We start from the raw sequence: 13,678 nt of genomic DNA, 5'->3' as shown, positions 1-13,678 counted from the left end.
AGAATTCTCCAAAGACGTCTTGGTTTCATTCACGTTTATTTCAAACTTTGTAGGACGATGTCAACCTTTCAACCGACTTATGAATAATGTCCTATTTGTTTGGGACAAAGCTTGTCATAATACCTTTGAGAGCATAAAAAAGTATTTGGCTAATCCAACAATCATAGGTGCTCCTATGGTGGGGAAGCCATTGATACTCTACGTTGCCGCACAAGAATGCTCTCTTAGAGCATTACTTGCACAAGAAAATGAAGAGAATAAAGAAAGTGCATTGTATTACTTAAGTCGAACTCTAACGCAGAACTAAATTACTCCCTAATAAAGAAGACTTGTCTTACTTTAATTTTCTCGAAAAAAAAAGCTAAGACATTATATGCAGACATACATAGTAGACTTAATAGCACATGTTGATCCTATTAAATATGTGCTATCAAAGCCAATTCTTTTAGGACAACTAACATGATGGGGCTTGCTACTCACTAAATACGAAATAATCTAAATCCCTCAAAAAGTAATAAAAAGACAAACACTAGCAGACTTCTTGGTAGATCATCCTATTTCTGCAACACTAGAAATTTCAAATGACTTTCCTAATTAAAAGATCTTTTATGTTGAGGTTTTTCCTTCGTGGATGATGTTTTTTAATGGGTTAACACTCTATGATGGAACATGTGCAGGTGTTGCATTTGTTTCACCACAAAGACAAATACTACCATATTCATTTGTTCTTAGTGAGCGATGCTCCAACAATGTTGCTGAATACCATGCCTTAATTATCGACCTACAAATGACGATTGAAATGAAAATCACAAAATTGGAGATACGTGGGGATTCTAAGTTGGTAATCGATCAACTTCTAGTCTTGTATGAGGTTAAAAGTGATGACTTGGTTCCTTACTTCCAATATGCTACCCAACTGATGGAAAAGTTTGAGTGAATCTCTTTAGTTTATGTTCCACGAAAAGAAAACCAAATGATAGATGCTCTAACTAATTTAGCTGCAAGTTTGATATTGCTTAAGGATGAGACTGTACACATCCCTATTTTCCATAGGTGGGTACTGCCATCATTACCAATATTACAACAAGAAGAGGTGAACGCTACATCGGTACTCATTATTAACAACGAAGATTAGTGACAACCATTAATTGACTACTTCGAGCATGAGAAGTTACCTGATGAACTAAGGCGTTAAACAAAAATACAATATCGAGGTCCATGCTTCATTTACTACAAAAAAAAACACTTTATCATTGCTCATTCAATGGGGTACTTCTTCGATGCCTAGGAGAATAAAAAACAAATCAAGCAATTGAAGAAGCTCATTTCGGAATTTGTGAGGCTCACCAATCAAGGTCAAAGTATTCATTTTTGAATCAAAAGGATGAGTTACTATTGGCTAACTATGGTTAAGAATTGCATGGAATATGCTAAGAAGTGTTAATCATGCTAATTCCATTCAAATTTTATATACCATCCCTTTGAGCCACTCCATCTTTCAATTGCGTTGTGACCATTTGATGTATAGGGACTTGACATGGTTGGACCCATTACTCCTAAATCCTTTGCTAGGTATGCTTACATATTGGTAGTGATAGATTATTTTTCTAAATGAGCGGAAATTGTGCCACTTAAAGAAGTGAAGAAAGAAACTGTAGTAAACTTCATTTGAAGTAATATCATCTATTAGTACGGGGTACCATGGTACATAATCACTGACAATGAGAAACCCTTTTATAACAAATTGATGAGCAATCTCTATGAGATGTTCGGTTTCAAACAACATAATTCATCAATGTACAATGCATCAACCAATGGTTATGCAGAAGCATTTAACAAGACTCTTTGCTATTTATTTAAGAACATTATTGATAAGTCAAAGAGAGATTGACATGAACGAGTAGGAGAAACACTTTGGGCGTATTGAACAACATATTCAATGCCTACACAAACGACCCTTTATTCCTTTGTTTATGGTATAGAAGTTGTACTGCCCTTGAGCTTCAAATCTCTTCATTAAGGATTGCCATAAATGAAAGACTAATGATGAAGATAATGCCAAGCTACGTCTTCAAGAGTTAGAAGCCCTAGACGAAAAGCGACTTGAAGAGTGTTATCAAATATGCATTTCAAGAGCTTTTAACAAAAAAGGTTCGTCTTCGTTCCTTTCAAGTTGGTGATCTAGTTCTTATCATCCGTAGATCCATCATCACCACACATAAGACTAAGAACAAATTTACATCAAAATAAGATGGATCTTATGTGGTGCAAGAAGTTTACACCAATGGTGATTATAAGATTGTCGTTGAAGACAAATTAAGAATTGACTTTATCAATGACAAATTCTTAAAGCATTACTATGCTTGAGTTACACTACGCTCTTGACTCGTATGAGCTAAAATTGTGTATGACACAAAATAAAAAGAAAGAAAGAAAAGTTCGCTAAGTTGAAAACCTAAAAAGAGGACTTAGGCAAAAATTAGGATATATGTTCGCAAGATTAAAATTTTCTTTTAGTCTTGGCAAAAGTTAGAGTGTATAAAAAAACAAATGTTTGCTAAGTTGAAAACTTGAAAAGACGACTTAGGTAAAAGTTAAGATATATGCTTACAAGATTAATTTTTTCTTTTAGCCTTGGCAAAAGTTAGTATAAAAAAAAAAAAAAAAAGATTCGCTAAGTTGAAAAACTTGAAAAGGCAACTTAGGCAAAAGTCAAGACTTATGCTTGCAAGATTAAAATTTTAGTTTATTCTTGACAAAAGTTAGAGTGAAAAAAATAAAATAAAAAATGATTGACCTATGTTTGACTTGATCTCCTTTCTTTGAGTACGTAGGCAACTTGGGGAAACTACCCAAGTTTAGTCATCCCTATTAAAAAAAAAAATTGTATCAAGTGAGGGCTCAATTTTAATTAAGTGCTCAAAGTACAATAATGCGCAGCTTCAAGGATATGACTTGCCCACATGGGTGTTAAGTGTAATTCCAATTTCAATTAAGTTTTGAGAAGTTGGACATCACTACACATCCAAGTCAAACCAATTCACATGAGTGAGGACCTTAGCACTTAAGCCGCATTAAGTGTCGAAAGTATAACACCGCGTAGCATCAAGGCCATAACTTGTTTGCATAGGTGTCAAATATTATTATTGTTTTAATTAAATGTTAAAACTTGAATACCACTATGCATTTAAGTTAGACCAATTTTTATGAGTGAATACGTTAGTACTTAAGATACATTAAGTGTTGAAAGTATAACACTGTGTAGCATCAGGGCCATAACTTGTTTGCATACGTGCCAAATATTATTTTGGTTCTAATTAAATGTTAAAACTTGAATACCATTATACATTCAAGTTAAGTCAATTTGCATCGGTGAAGACTTGAGTACATAAGTACAAAAAATAGAACATCGTGTAACATCAGAGTCATAACTTATTTGCATAGGTGTCAAATATTATTATGGTTTTAATTAAATGTTAAAACTCGAATACCACTATGCATTCAAGTCAAACCAATTTGTATGGGTGAAAACTTTAGTATATAAGTGTCGAAAATATGACACTGCTTCACGTCAGGGCTACAACTTGATTATATGAGGGTCAAATTTTAAATACTCATAATGTTTTTTATTTTTATTATATATATATATATATATATATATATATATATATTATGGATATTTAAGTTTACCAAAGAAATCACCTCTCAAGTATTAAGGTAATTTTTTGAAAAAAAAGAACCTGAAATCAAATTTGTTTCTACAAACAGTGAAAATCAATGCACATTTAGGAACGATGAGTCTTTTTTTCTTCCTTAAAAAATAAAAATAAATAAAGGTCACGTGTAATTTATATATATATATATATATATATATATGAAAACAGGAATTTAAAAAGAGATAAATAACCAAAGAAATCCAACAAGATAAATAACTAAAGAAATTTAAAAAGAGAAGGAACCACAAATTTTTTAGTTCATAAATATAAAACCATCCATGATAGGAGGTAAACTGGAAACATAAAACAAACCATCCATGATAGGAGGTAAACTTAAAATAAACTTGAAAATTTACATAATTTAAAGACCATCCATCATAGGAGGTAAATCTTAAAACATAGAATACATAAGGAGAAGTATCTTACAATGGGAGGAAAGCTTTGAAGAAAGCTTGGGGCTTAAAGGGCTTACATATTGAGAGAGAAAGAAGAGAGAAGAGAGAACATAAGCTTGGGAGAGATTTTAGATCTAAAATTCTAGCCTCTTACAAATGAGGATCAAGCCTCCTTAAATAGCCAAAAAGAGGGGACAAAGCACTGCTTGCTTTTTGACTAACTGTCATGAATAGTAATCTTGTGCATGAATAGTGAATAGTGAATAGTAAAATTCACTTTTCCACTGAATTCCACCGAAAAACCCACTTTCGACTGAAAAGACTTCCGATAGGCTGCTTTAGATTGTGTAGTCACATGCTTGCTGCTTTTGGTGCTGAAACTGCAAAGCTGTAAAATATTCTTGATGGAAGACATAAGGCTGATGATTACTTAGATCTTCTTATTGGAGGAAGGATTCCTTCATAGTCGTCACCATTGTCTAGAAAGTAGCTTGTTGAATCATCAGATTTTGCATAAGAATTTTCTTGGGAGAAGCTTGAGCTTCCATCTTCAAGGATTTTCTGGAAATCTTGAGGGGTCTTAGCTGCTGCGAGTATGACTTGTAACTGTTGCTTTTTGAGGAGAAACTGAGACATATCATCACTGGCTGAGACTTGTGTGGGGTTCTTGAGGAAATACTGCTTAATTGCATCAATAGATGCATCATTTTTCAAGACATCCCACCATTTAGTTTTAAAAGTCCTTCCTAGAGATGGAAAGACTGCTGATTCATCTGTAATGATAATATAGTCCCACTGGACTATCCAAGCAATGCCAAATTTGCTGAAAAAGAATAGTAAAGGGGGAAAAGTTGAAAGTTCTCTGGGGATATCAAAAGAACTTCTGAATAGCTCAAAGCCATCCAGGATGGGCTTAGGAAGAATCTTAATAGTCGGACCATAATAAGTCCACCAACTGTAGAACCAAAATGGGAAAGAGGAAAGCTGATTCTTTGATGGAAAATAGAACATCCATGAATGATGGAAGTCCCTATTCTGGATCAGAAAAGCATTAAACCATGCTCTATGATAATCCTAATAATTAAAAAACCTTGGCTTTGATGGTTCAGAAAATTCCCTTGAAAGATTAGGATTTCCACCTCATTGCTTGACAGTAAGAATCTTATAGATATGGTAGGTGGAGAATGCCAAGCCCATATCGCTGAATTTATCAGCGTTATGCTTAATTTTAACATAACCAGTTTCTGTAAGGACCGCTTCATAAAACTCTCTTGTTTTTAAAATATCACCAGAGAGATAATGAAAATTTTCTTGAAAAGCTTTTGCAACAATCTCTCTGGGGTTTTCAAAGAAAAATTCTCTTTCAATAACCAAAAGAGGTTGATTTAAATCATTTTGCCAATATCTTGATTTTGTTGAAAGAGGTGTGGGGTTGGCAGCCACCACAATTTGCTTGTTTGAAAAAGAGGAGCTTGATGCTAATTCCTTTTGAGAGGGATTAGCCTTAGTGACTTGCTTGAAGGTTTGGGACCTTGAAATGGCTGGGTACTGGGTGGCCTTGATTGGATTGGCTGGATCAGAATGATCATAGTATAAGGTCATCATCTTGTTAGGCATAGGGTTAGAAGAATGAAGCCTTGCTTCTTCTTCTTCAACTTGTTGGCTCCATAGCATTTTATGGGGAGAAAGAGCTTGACTGGATTGGGTTTTCTGGTTAGAAGCTTGGGTATTAAATGATTTAGATGATTGGAAGTTACCCAAGGTGTCTAATCAAGAAATTTATAAGAAAGGAACCTTTAAGTTCTTCACAGATTATACCATCAAGACCTCTGAAATTTTAGTCAGCTTAGAACAAGACGACCAAGTCATAAGACTTCTAGAAAACAGGTCCATTGAAAAGCATAAGAAAGATGGCTATAATTTCATACACTTTGGTATGATTCAAGTAGCAGCTAAGCCTTTGACAAGATTAGGTTTAAACACCTCTATTGTCATGTGTTTAAGGGATAATAGGCATCTCGAATATCGAGATTCTATTATAGGCGCAATCCAAGCTGGACTGAATGATGGCCCAGTTTATTTCTAGTGTTATCCTAACTTCACAGTTAGAATAAGAGATGCAGACATCTTAGATTCTGTTGTCCTACATATTAAGACCCATGGCTTTAAGATCAAACCAGGAAACAGTCCTGTTTCAATCATAACCAGGTTTGCCTATAAGAGCATGAACACAAGCGTTGGATCTGGGGCTCTTTGCACCAGTCCTAAGGGTGAGACCACTTACTTTCACTCAGATATGCTAGATAAGTCAGATTTCATCATTCCTAAGAAGATCTTGTGGAAAGATGTTGAGTTTCCTGGCTCTGATACCATAGACACCCAGGACAAGGTAATATGCAATGAAAATAGGAATTATGCTATGATTCAAAACAAAGAAGAGGGTTAGAAATCCAACAAGATAAATAACCAAAGAAATTTAAAAAGAGAAGGAACCACAAATTTTTTAGTTCATAAATATAAAACCATCCATGATAGGAGGTAAACTGGAAACATAAAACAAACCATCCATGATAGGAGGTAAACTTAAAATAAACTTGAAAATTTACATAATTTAAAGATCATCCATCATAGGAGGTAAATCTTAAAACATAGAATACATAAGGAGAAATATCTTACAATGGGAGGAAAGTTTTGAAGAAAGCTTGGGGCTTGAAGGGCTTACATATTGAGAGAGAAAGAAGAGAGAAAGGAGAGCATAAGCTTGGGAGAGATTTATATATATATATATATGTTAGTGATCAATGATGAAAATATAGGTAATTATAGATTTATTGGTACTTCCATTTTTCAGATATATCGACGAATATTTTGACACGAAATATCGATGAACCTAAGATTGATAAGAACTTATAAAAATTAAGAAAAAACTCTTAAAAATAAAATTAGAAGTATAATAGATATTTTAAAATTGTTTTGTTCAAAAAATTGATACATGCATGATATAATTTATCATATTTGATAATAATATTGTATGCATCGATGAAAAATATGAATTTTATAAGTATACATTTATTATTAAATGATATCAAATATTATTCTACAATAATACTGTGATATTTGATTATAATCTGTCTAATTCAAAAATATATTTAATATTAAAATTATAATCCATTTAATTCAATTGTATTATATGATATAAAATAAATGATGATATATGTATATTTTATAATATTTAATTAATATATTAATGATATTAAAAACACTATGAAGAAAATTATCATGATAATTTTTATATTTTTGGTAATCAATTAAATGAAAAATTTTCATTTAATTATAAAATAATTATAGTTAATTTGTTCTTTAAAACATTCTTTTAATATTATGTTTATATGATGAGTTTTAGTCTATATATATTTGATGCAACATGTATAACAAAGGGTAAGCTTACTCTAGTGGTTGGCTTGGTTGCATGGTGAACCTTTTGACTAGGGTTCTACTTCTCTTAGTAGCAGAAAATTTAATAAAATTTTGAAGTTTGACCACACCACTTCGCTTGCATTAACTACCTAAGAAATTCCCAATAAATTACCGAAATATATCTTGATATTTCTTTCCTATATATTGTGTCGAGATCCATCGAAATTCGGTATTTCAGCAATATGTTGTCGAAATATCACAATATTTTAATCATTGCCAGTGAGGACGTCTCCCAAGGCAACCACCATTGTGGCTCATGTCTCTATTGACTTCGACATGCACCTACTGAAGCTCCAATATATATAATATATATAGATAGATAGATATGTAGCCAAAATATCGCTATATTTTAATCATTGCCACTGATGACGTCTCCCAAGGCAACCGCCGTTGTAGCTCAGGTCTCCATTGACTTCGGCATGCACCCATTGAAGCTCCAATATATAAATATATACAACCATCATTGTAGCTCAATGCCCCACTAAAGCTACCACTGATGAGTCCTCCAAGGCAACCACCATTGTGGTTCAATGCCCCACTAAAGCTCCAATATATATATAAAACATAAAACACTACAAAAAAAAAAAAAAAAAAAAAATCCTTACAGGTTTGGAAAGGTGAAGACTTCTCATGGAGAATTCAAATTGAGTTTCTCAAATTGGTTTGACAAAAGTCCAAAGATGAAAAGAGTTTTTCGAAAAAAGTTTAAACTAGAAGAGGATTCACAGTGTAAAATAAGAAAGAAAATGAAGTGGAGTTTGGAAAAAGTGGGAAAAAGATATTTTTAAAATAGGAAACTTCCTATTAAAATATTTCTTTGAAAAAAAAAAAAACGAGGTTAACTTCAAGACCCACCCCATGCACATGATAATTCATGTACGTGATGCGTTTTGAAGTGGGGGCATTTGTAGACTTAAATAATTTAGTGAATTAAATTACCACTAAATTTAGTCTTTCTAAAAAAAAAAAATTATAATTTCATGGTTCAACAAAATTTGGGCTTATTGGACATGTGGTACAAATTTGGAAGATTATGAAATTAGGTCTCCAAGTCAATAGAGAATTTAAAAAATAGATATTCTCTTATAGATAAGTTTTCTAAAAAAAGTAACCTAATCTTCAACTATAAAAAACGATAATAATAATAATAAGAAAAATGTATTATTATCTTGTTGGTAAAACTTGCAGAAGAAGGAAAGCTGTTAAAATCAAGGAACTAAATCTCTTGAATTAAGCAACTAAAATTTGAGAATGTAAAAATTCAATTCCTTACCTTCACCTATAAATAGAGGTGACTTTTTTCAAGAAGGGGGAGAAATTCGGAAATCAAGAAAATTTAGAGGAAATCAAGAAAATCCAAGAAAAAAAAAATGAGATCTGGAAAGTGACTTCATAAGGGAAAAGATGCATCACAAAAAGAAAATGAGTTTCATCAAATCTCTATACAAGTTTAGTAAGCGACAGAAGGGTTATACACACGTTCATTGTCATTCAACAAGTTCATTCGAGAAAAAGTTATTTTAGGCCCTCAATCGTTCTTCAAGTTGAGCTTAAAATGAAAGAATTAGAGGGATATATTCTTTTATAAAAGAATATTGCCACAGAGATTGTACCCCACAATATTTTTATTTTAATAAAATTTTGTTTGCATTATTTTTCTTATTGTTTTGCTAATTTTGTATGACTTTTATGAAATTTGTGCGCTCAAGAATATCATTATTAAACTAATTATACAATATTTAATTTATTTAATATAAATTTATATTTTTAACTTGGGTTTGGGTTCACTTATTTAATTGAGTGCCTGAATTTTGCAGGATTCTCACCCCTGACTGTGGGCACTCAATACAAATCAAAACATATTAAACTAAACCATCATTCATTTGAGATATTAAAGTTGGGGTTTTCGTGGGGGGTCCTATTTGATAATGGATATACTTCTTTTAGGAGGACACTTGTCTCATTGTCAATAGAATTCAATGAACATGAATACACAACCTCATACTGCAAACCAATACTGAAAATGTCAAAACCCCATCTAGCTATGCCCCATTTTCCTCCACTCAACATGGTGGTGGTGAAGCCAACAAGTCAAAAAAGACTGCATGTGACAACCCAACTCCTCGCACCTATATATAATAATACTAATAATAAACCCATCTGAAGGAACAACTTAGCAATGAGGTAAGAGTGATCGAAGAGCCATGACTTTGTCACACCATCTTCTTCTTCTTGGAGTGCTCTCTCTATGGCATTGCAGTGCAGATTCTGCAGACCCTTTAGGGGTTTTCTGCAACAAAGACAGTAAAATTGGGAGTGGGAACGCATCAGCCGACTTTGATGACTTGTCGGTTCAATTGGTCTCAAAAGCTTCCACAAATGGCTTCGTTGCTATCTCCTTTGGTAGTGGTCAATACTTAGTCCACGGCTTGGCACAATGCAGAGGAGATGTGGGCAAGGAGGGCTGCTCAACTTGTATTCAAGATGCTGCAAAGCAGATTCGTACGCGTTGCCCAAACAAGGCCGACGCCAGGATTTTGTTTGATTATTGCTTTCTAAGGTATTATTAAGCTATCGGTTTAATCCCCAATACTTAAATCAGTTATATATTTTTTGAGTTCCCATTATTTATTCCATCCCATTTATTTGTATCTTTATCTCACAGTGTAGATGTCACCGTAGATAACATTTACTACAGTGTAGGAAACACTTCGACTAAAAAATGTTTTGAAAAAATATTAGTTGTTTTGATAAAATTTGGAAAACACTTTAAAAAATCTGAAAAATCACTTATAGTGTTTTTTGGAAAAACATTTGATAAATGCACTAAGGAGTACCCCTGAAAATATTAAAACCAAAAAACAAAAAAACTATATTGCTTGCAATAGTAGGACTCAATCCCAAGACTGTTATTGCTCCCCAACAATGACAACCTTGGACCATTGGGTTAAAGCTCGCATTTGTTTCAAAGGTTGCCCCCTCGAGCTAAACTGCTGGCTGTGTCACATTCTTTTAAAAATACTTAGATAAAATAATTCCATTAAAAACACGAGTGTATTTGATAGTGATTTTTGAAAGTATTTTTAACTTTTCTAATACTTGAAAAATAAATATTTTCAAGCTTTAGAAAGAGTAAATACATTTATTAAAATTACTGTAAAAACACACTCCTAATCCAGAAACATCAACCGAACGCATTCTAATGACAGTGGCGTTCACTTGTACAGGTACAGCGACAAAGACTTCATAGGGAAAGTTGACACGGGCTTTGGGATTTTCTTGCGCCATGGGGCTAAGGTAACCGAAACGGAACGGTTTAATGAGGAATTAGGCAAGCTGATGGAGAAGATCAGATCGCAGGCTGTTGAACCCCAGAACGCAGGGCTGGGTAAAGGCCAGACAAAGCTCACACCCTCCGTCACACTCTACGCCTTGGTGCAATGCACACGGGATCTGTCGCCATTGTCCTGCGCCCAATGCCTGGCCATTGCTGTTGGCAATTTCTCCGACTTCTGCTACAACATGAAGGGTTGCCGCGTTTTGTATAGCAGTTGTTATGCTCGCTACGAGCTCTATCCAGTCTCCTTCCCTCTCGGCTCTGCCCTAATGTTTTCTAATACTCAGAAGGTTTATCCATAGATTTAGGCCATGCCAACATCAGCGGTTCGTCATGCCTAAGAAAAGGATATATGCAGAACTTTTGTCCTATTTTGTAGCTTTGCATGCATGCGAATCTTCTCTTTTAAGCCTTTAATGCTATAAGCTTGGTTTCTAAATACAAAATAATGTCTGCACCAAATTTTTAACCAATCAAGTCTGATTTTTTTTTTTTTCGAATTTTTAATTTTGCTGGGTTACATGTACACATTAATTGATAGAGATAATTTCAACTTAAGATAGGGAAAATTATTTAGTCAAATTCCAACTCCAATAAAATTCAGTGATAATAATAAATCAAATACTATATTAATGGGATAAAAGATAAGGATTAGAAAAGCTAGATCAAGGTAGGCGGGTGTATACCTTCTTTTATACAAAGTTGATCAACGTTCTTCTCCCGCAATATGATGATCTTCAAGAATAAAATTATTATAAAAAATTCAATTCCATGAAACAAGTATTCACTCTCGCTCAACCAACAAAAAAGAAGTGTTGTCATAACAAAATTCTTCTTCTCATTTAACTCAGAGTTGCATTTTCCAAAATATACAAATTTTCAATTTGTTTATTAATGTATAAAAAATGGAAGAAAAAAAGAAGAAGAAAATGAAAAAAATGAAATTGTGATATATATATAAAACACAATTGAGTAAAATTATTGTACAATAGGTGTAGGTGTCTTTCGGACTTGAACCTACATTTAGTGTAAGTAAATTTCTATCTAGAAAAACTATAATGAACTAAATCTTGAATTGTGTTCTTCAATTCGGTTTTCTTATTACTATACATAGTAAGAGTGGTTAATTTGGTTTTATTCGGTTTTGTGTTTTTTTAGTCATGCCCACATATCTTGTTTTATAGGTGTTTTTAGGGATTAGCTAAACTTCCCATAGTAGCAACCACACTACTATGCCTACATAGGTGAGTATTCCAAGGATGATTTGTGATCAACATCCTGTAGAAATCCTACCTTGACCTCATTTAGAGCGATTCTCTTCTTAAAATACTATCAGAAGAATAAACACTATCACCATAGGAATGAGACTAGAGAATTTCCCAAATTATTGTTTCATTTAATCATCCGATAGCTTCATTATTACCTATTGAACCTTCTTCATGGGATCTTCAATCACAAAGGTTGGATGTTAATCATGATGACTAACTTATGGGCTTTAGTTCCATTCCCCTTCATGATTCTATTATTACTTTATCAGCTAATCCTTTGGTTAAACAATCTATAGTATTCTTTTAAGTTTTTACAATAGATATCACTATGTATTGCTTATTTCCAAATTAAACATAGCATCTAAGGAATTCATTATTTCATCATGTCTTAGGATCATTTTCAACTAAGAATGTGAAAAATTCAACATCACAAAGCTTTTCAATTCTTCCTTTTTTACTTCTTAGATTGGAGCTTTCTTGATTTTTTTTTTTAAACTTTAAATTTGAAGTAATTTCTATAATAGAGTTAGAATTTGAGTCTCTTACTGATTAGGATAACTTATTTTTCGTAGGGAAGATATGTTTAAAAATGTAGCATCACATGACTATAAAATAGAATTATTAAATTTCAAAATTTAACACTAGAAATATGTAAGTCACTATTTAAAGAATATCTAATGAATATAGAGTCTATAGTTTTTGGACCTAATTTTTCTTTTTATTTATTGGAATATTTACTTTAGTTAGACACCTCCACTTTTTTTTTTTTTTTTAAATATTTTAGGTTAGATGTTTGATTTTTTCGAATTTCATATGGTGTTTTTTTTTTTTCTAAACTTTTATAAGAAACTTTGTTAAGAATGTGAAACACAATATAACGCTTCACCCTATAAATTGTTTTGTAAATTTGAATTAGTCAACATAACATTTACCATATTTGACGTAATAGAGCGATGCTCCAACAACGTCGTTGAATACCAAGCCTTAATTATTTGCTTACAAATGGTGATCAAAATGAAAATAAAAAACTTGGAGATATGTGGGGATTCTAAGTAGGTAATCAATCAACTTCTAGCCTTGCATGAGGTTAAAAGCAATGACTTGGTTCCTTACTTCCAAAATGCTACCCAACTGATAGAAAAGTTTGTGTGAATCTCTTTAGTTCATATTCCATGAAAAGAAAACCAAATGGCAGATGCTTTAACTAATTTATCTACAAGTTTGACATTGCTTAAGGATGAGACTGTACATGTCCTTATTTGCCGTAGGTGGGTATTGCCATCATTACCAATATTACAACAAGAAGAGGTGAACGCTACATCGATACTCACTATTGACAACGAAGATTAGTGACAACCATTAATTGACTACTTAGAGCATGAGAAGTTACCTGATGAACTAAGGCGTCGAATAGAAATACGATGTCGAGCTCCACACTTCATTTACTACAAAGAAACACTCTATCGTTGCTCATTCAATGGAGTA

General features: G+C 32.9%; 1 protein-coding gene across 1 annotated transcript; it reads left to right on the top strand.

The window, feature by feature from the left end:
* The first annotated feature begins 9,792 nt into the window (after nucleotides 1-9,792).
* Nucleotides 9,793-11,350, top strand: LOC117919012 (cysteine-rich repeat secretory protein 55-like). Its single transcript, XM_034836021.1, has 2 exons — nucleotides 9,793-10,148; nucleotides 10,816-11,350. Exons 1-2 carry the CDS (start codon nucleotides 9,793-9,795, stop codon nucleotides 11,225-11,227), a joined length of 768 nt encoding a protein of 255 aa, XP_034691912.1. The 3' UTR covers nucleotides 11,228-11,350.
* Nucleotides 11,351-13,678: the final 2,328 nt, after the last annotated feature.

This window comes from Vitis riparia, chromosome 7, assembly GCF_004353265.1.
Source record: "Vitis riparia cultivar Riparia Gloire de Montpellier isolate 1030 chromosome 7, EGFV_Vit.rip_1.0, whole genome shotgun sequence".
NCBI lineage: Eukaryota > Viridiplantae > Streptophyta > Magnoliopsida > Vitales > Vitaceae > Vitis > Vitis riparia.
Note: the sequence above shows the minus strand (reverse complement) of the source record. Positions and strands in the feature narration are given on the sequence as shown.

Coding starts and splice junctions, on each gene's coding strand:
- LOC117919012 (XM_034836021.1), top strand. CDS start 9,793: ATGACTTTGTCACACCATCTTCTTCTTCTTGGAGTGCTCTCTCTATGG. Junction 10,149..10,815: donor TTTGATTATTGCTTTCTAAG/GTATTATTAAGC, acceptor TCACTTGTACAG/GTACAGCGACAAAGACTTCA.